This window comes from Zeus faber, assembly GCF_960531495.2.
Source record: "Zeus faber genome assembly, chromosome: 1".
Taxonomy (NCBI): domain Eukaryota; kingdom Metazoa; phylum Chordata; class Actinopteri; order Zeiformes; family Zeidae; genus Zeus; species Zeus faber.
The window spans coordinates 47658185-47663669 of NC_137193.1; the positions used below are offsets into that span (position 1 = coordinate 47658185).

At 42.3% G+C, this 5485-nt stretch overlaps 2 protein-coding genes across 2 annotated transcripts in view; both read left to right on the forward strand.

Moving 5' to 3' along the window:
• Positions 1-1000, forward strand: part of LOC307227576 (uncharacterized protein) — a gene marked incomplete at its 5' end in the record, with an annotated part of 4170 nt that extends 3170 nt beyond the window's left edge. Inside the window, one exon of the mRNA XM_079996940.1 lies at positions 308-1000. Within this exon, the coding sequence (XP_079853066.1) occupies positions 308-800 (493 nt within the window). The 3' untranslated portion in view covers positions 801-1000. The remainder of the gene's footprint in view (positions 1-307) is intronic.
• LOC307230863 (uncharacterized protein) overlaps positions 1-5004 on the forward strand; it is a 6129-nt gene extending 1125 nt beyond the window's left edge. The window contains exon 2 of the mRNA XM_080001332.1: positions 2635-5004. Coding sequence (XP_079857458.1) covers positions 2642-4351 — 1710 coding nt within the window. The 5' untranslated portion in view covers positions 2635-2641 and the 3' untranslated portion in view covers positions 4352-5004. The remainder of the gene's footprint in view (positions 1-2634) is intronic.
• Positions 5005-5485: the final 481 nt, after the last annotated feature.

Sequence of the window (5485 nt, forward strand, 5' to 3'; positions counted from 1 at the left end):
GACTTTCCAACCGCTCTGGATGACCTTTTCAAATTGCAGGTGCTGTCCCTACAAGACAATCTGATTACCCACCTCCAACCTGACACCTTCCAAAAATCGGAATCTCCCGAAGCTCTTTCTTTCCAACAACAAACCTGCCGTTCCACAAGCTTGGACCCTGGCACTTTCCAAGTTCTTACCTCTCTGGTCAACATCGCTCTGGAGCACAACGTTACCAACTCCCTCCCTTTAAGATTCCTCCAGGGTCTGAGGCAGCTTGGCCAGGTAGATCTCCGAAATAACTACTTTCCCAACCTGGCTTCCCAAGTTTGCCTTTGGCAAAGGAGGTCCTCCTGCAGCAGAACACTTGGAGATGTGACCGGGACAAGATGCCACTTCGGGATTGGTTGAGACAATACCCATCAAAGGCCAATCACAGCCTTGTGGTGTGTGACGTACCTTCCGGTCTGAACAGCGAGGTGATTGCCCTGCTTACAGACGAGGACCTGACGCCTCTGAGATCCACTCAGGGGCCTGCAGTGGTCCCCACAGAAAAGGGAAGGAAGCCAAATACCCCTCCCCCAAAGAGGAGCACCGCCTCCCCCACGGGGGGGTCCCCAACCACCCCAGATAATGGCAAGGACACTAGTAAAGGACAAGGGAAGGAAGGTGTTGTGTACAGGGAAACTCAGATCATCGTTATTGCAGTGGTGTGCACTGTCATTATCAGCAGCCTCATCATTTGCTGTGTGTGTTGGAAGAGGAACAAGAGAGGCAACCGCAATCTGGGACGGAGAAATAAGAACAACTCTGTGCTGTAGACGAGGCCACACAGCATCAGTAGTGCAAGAACTTTTAAAGCCAAGGGAAATCAACCTGTGAATGCTTTAGCATCACTAGAATTATTAGCAGAGCGGGTTTCAGAGCGATTTCAGAGCTTGGACAAGAAGCTGTGATGGTCCTAAACTGTCTTGTCTTCTTGAATGGCACGTCATAGACCTTTCTGGAGTCCAAATTACAAGAAAACATATCTCAAAAGTTTTATTTTTGATAAACTCTTAGTGCTAGGATAAAAATGATTAAAATGGTAAAATATACCCTGAAAATATTCTGCTGTGGTCTGATATTTGTAATATTGTCAGTTTTCTTTTACCCAAATGACCAAAACAAATCAAGTAAAAAATTCCAACTGAAAAGCAAGCTTAACTGTACTGAACGGTAACACACACATAAAAACATTTGGTGTGTGCGATTTCACATGTTTTTGAAACAGATATTCACAGCAACATAGAGTAATTATACCGTTCTTGTTGTAGTTCTGCTTACAATTTAGAAATGTTCTCATGTTGGGTGAAACAGAAACAAATTAATTAACTATTTGCAACTTGTTGCTGAACTTTTTGCCAGCACATTCTCCGATGTAAAGAATTGGGTTTAATGTGTTTTACCTCAGAATGCAAAATTACCTCATTATACGTAATATTCTCCTGTAATTAATATTATTAATTATTATTATTATTATTATTATTATTATTTTTATCAGTAGTAGCAGTAGTAGCAGTAGTAGGAGTACTAAAAATCGTAGTAGCACTAGAAGTTGACTAGTAACAATAGTATAAAACCATGGGTTGTGATACAACATTAAATGTCCCACCTCAAAATAACTGACTTTATTCCAAAACAACTGGAAAATCAGAACATCTGCAAAAGCTTCATACTTCCCTCATGCTTTAGTTTTTCTCTTGTAAGACTCAATAGAGTGCCATACCAGATTCTCTCAAAACCCTCTTTCTTCCGTGTCTGTACATTCAAACACTCTAGCCACTAAGAAAAATATTCTGACCTGCCAAGCTGATTTTGAATGCCCGTCCAGGATGATCCAGGAAAGTGGACCAAGCAGATTATGTTGGCATGGTTTGGTGTATGGAACATTCCTTGCCAGTACAAACACAGTAGCCCCAGTCTTAAACATCTGCAGCCAATCTCTGTGGTGAGGACAGTCACAGAAACCAAGGCACTTGTGGGTACAAATCCTGCGTGAAAAAATTAAAAGAGGCCGTACTCAGCAGTTTAGGGATTCGCTTTTGAAAACAATATGTATTTGGAAAGATTTCCTTCCACAAAAAAAAAAAATTATAATATTGAGCCAGATTTGGGGAATAATTGTGAGACTAATGATGCATGGCGCTCAGTACATTCCACTGTGAATTATAGCAAGGAGAGGAAAAGGGGCAAAACCCTGCAGAATATATTTAAATTAATTTGTGATGACCGTTTGTTAGTATTACTTGTATTATTAGTATGAGAATCAAAATTCCATTGAAATTACAATTTGGTTTGTCGCACATCTAAGTATGTTTGTGTGGCATGCATGTGATGGTGAAAACAATGAAAATCCAAAGGTGGAAATCATTACTAGTAGTTATTTAGTAATTTACATGTTGACAACATTAAATCTCCGCAGGATTGTGTTCACCCCTATCTGAATGACCCCTGTCATTCTCAAGATTTTATTCAAATTTTTTTTATAGTTATGCCTTTTTCTGGCTATTTGACATTAAATGTAATTGCTATTGCTTGGTTGTTAATATTATCATAATTATCGCCCGTCGATAATATTGTCAAAAAGGTAATCATAATCTTCCTCTGTCCTAGGTTAACGATGGACCTCTCACATGCACTCCATCTCTTCCTGCTCCTCAGCTCTCTGAACCATGTTCTTCAGGCGTGCCCAGATGGATGCTTGTGCCGTGAAAACAAAATTCTCTGCAACAGCCTCTCCGACTTCCCCACAGCATTGCCCTCTTCTACCACCTCCCTCTACATCTCTAATAGCAATATCTCCTCGCTTCAATCGGAAGACTTGGCTGATTTTGCCAATGCACTTGGTATCTTTTTGGTTAGAGATACAGTGTTGAGGGAGGTGCGCCCTGGCACACTTGATTCCACTTCCAATTTAGACGCCTTAGGGTTTACTGGTACTGAGCTGCAGGATCTCCCTGTGACCTTGTTCCAGCACCTTCTAAAGTTAGACTCTTTGACTCTGAGCAACAACCAGCTCCTGGTGCTCCGTCCGATCTGGTTTCGATCGCTGTCTGGTCTCAAGGCCCTTGACCTCAGTAAGAATAGTTTCACTTCTATACCTGTAGAGACTTTCCAACCGCTAACTAAGCTGCAGTTCCTCAAGCTCTCCGGAAACAACATCAGCCGGATCTCGAGGGAGACCTTCAAGGATCTTACCCAGCTGACAACCTTGCGACTCAACAGAAACTCACTTCAGGAGATTCCCACTGGTGCTCTGGATGGCCTTGTCAAATTGCAGGAGCTGTCCCTACAAGACAATCTGATTAGCCACCTCCAACCTGACACCTTCTCCAAAAATCAGAATCTCCAGACGCTCTTTCTTTCCAACAACAGGCTCACAACACTTTCACAGGGACTTTTCTTAAACCTGCCAAATTTGTCCCAAATCTCCCTGTATGAAAACCAACTGGAGAGTCTTTCCCCTGGGGTGTTTGGACCTATGGCCTTGAATCAGTTGTGGCTCTATGACAACAAGCTGAGTCGTCTGGAGGATGATACCTTCAAGAACTTGACCCAGCTGCATCTGCTTGTGCTAAGTCGCAACCAGATTAGCTATGTATCTCCTGGGGCCTTCAGAGGTCTTGAGCAGATCGGGGAGGTTTCCCTCCACACCAACCGTCTCACAAGCTTGGACCCTGGCACTTTCCGATTTCTCACCACTCTGGTCAACATCTCTCTGGAGCACAACTTTATCAACTCCCTCCCTTCGGGCTTCCTCCAGGGCATGAGGCAGCTTGGCCAGGTAGATCTCCGAAATAACTCCTTTCCCAACTTGCCTCAGGAGGTGCTGGAGGACCTCACTTTGGCAAAGGAGGTCCTCCTGCAGCAGAACCCTTGGAGATGTGACCGGGACATTATGCCACTTCGGGATTGGTTGAGACAATACCCATCAAAGGCCAATCACAGCCTTGTGGTGTGTGACGTACCTTCCGGTCTGAACAGCGAGGTGATTGCCCTGCTTACAGACGAGGACCTGACGCCTCTGAGATCCACTCAGGGGCCTGCAGTGGTCCCCACAGAAAAGGGAAGGAAGCCAAATACCCCTCCCCCAAAGAGGAGCACCGCCTCCCCCACGGGGGGGTCCCCAACCACCCCAGATAATGGCAAGGACACTAGTAAAGGACAAGGGAAGGAAGGTGTTGTGTCCAGGGAAACTCAGATCATCATTATTGCAGTGGTGTGCACTGTCATTATCAGCAGCCTCATCATTTGCTGTGTGTGTTGGAAGAGGAACAAGAGAGGCAACCGCAATCTGGGACGGAGAAATAAGAACAACTCTGTGCTGTAGACGAGGCCACACAGCATCAGTAGTGCAAGAACTTTTAAAGCCAAGGGAAATCAACCTGTGAATGCTTTAGCATCACTAGAATTATTAGCAGAGCGGGTTTCAGAGCGATTTCAGAGCTTGGACAAGAAGCTGTGATGGTCCTAAACTGTCTTGTCTTCTTGAATGGCACGTCATAGACCTTTCTGGAGTCCAAATTACAAGAAAACATAGCTCAAAAGACATATTTTTGATTAACTCTTAGTGCTTGGATAAAAACGACTGAAATGGTTAAAATTCACCCTTAAGACATTCTGCTGTGGTCTGATATTTGTTGTTGTCTATTTTCTTCCCCCAAATGACCAAAACAAATCAAATAGAAATTCCAACTGAAAAGCAAGCTTAACTGTACTGAACAGTAAAACACAAAACACAAATAACATGTTGTACGTGAGATTTCACATGCTTTGAAACACAAATGTAAATAAAACATCATCCAACATACTGAAATAACATCATAATCTTTGGAATTTATTTTCTCTTTGCTATTACTAACTACCATTTCAACACTTTTTTAACTTCAACTTCTCACAGTAGAACAAAGAATTGAAATGGTTTTGATGTTTCCCTTTTGAATACTGCTATTCATTGAATAAAATATTTCCTTCATTTGGTGAGATCAGTCTTTGAATTGATTTTATAACATTTTCTGATATCAACATTTACACTTACAAAAATACTGACTTATGTTAAAAGCCTTTGTCTAGCATGATAATATATAGGCAAAATATAATGGTAACCTTATACTGTATATCATGTATATTATCATATTATATAAATTATATTATATTATATATATCAGCGGTTCCCAACCTTTTTGGGGTCACCGCCCACTTGAAAATCTCAAAAAATCTCACATCCCCCCAGAAGTAATACAGGCGCCAAACAGTGCGTTCTCAGAGAATGTTTATTTTAACAATCATATGCATTCTCATACATACAGTGCTGTAGTGGTAAAACAAAAAAAGAGGTGGCTTAAAAATAACCTTATATCTTTGGAACGTTCGTGTTACGTTAGTAATGGTATCTAGTAAGCGCTGTCTGAAGGGCGCAGTGTTTTGAATGTAGCCTAACGCCTCACGCCAGCGCTGATAAAAC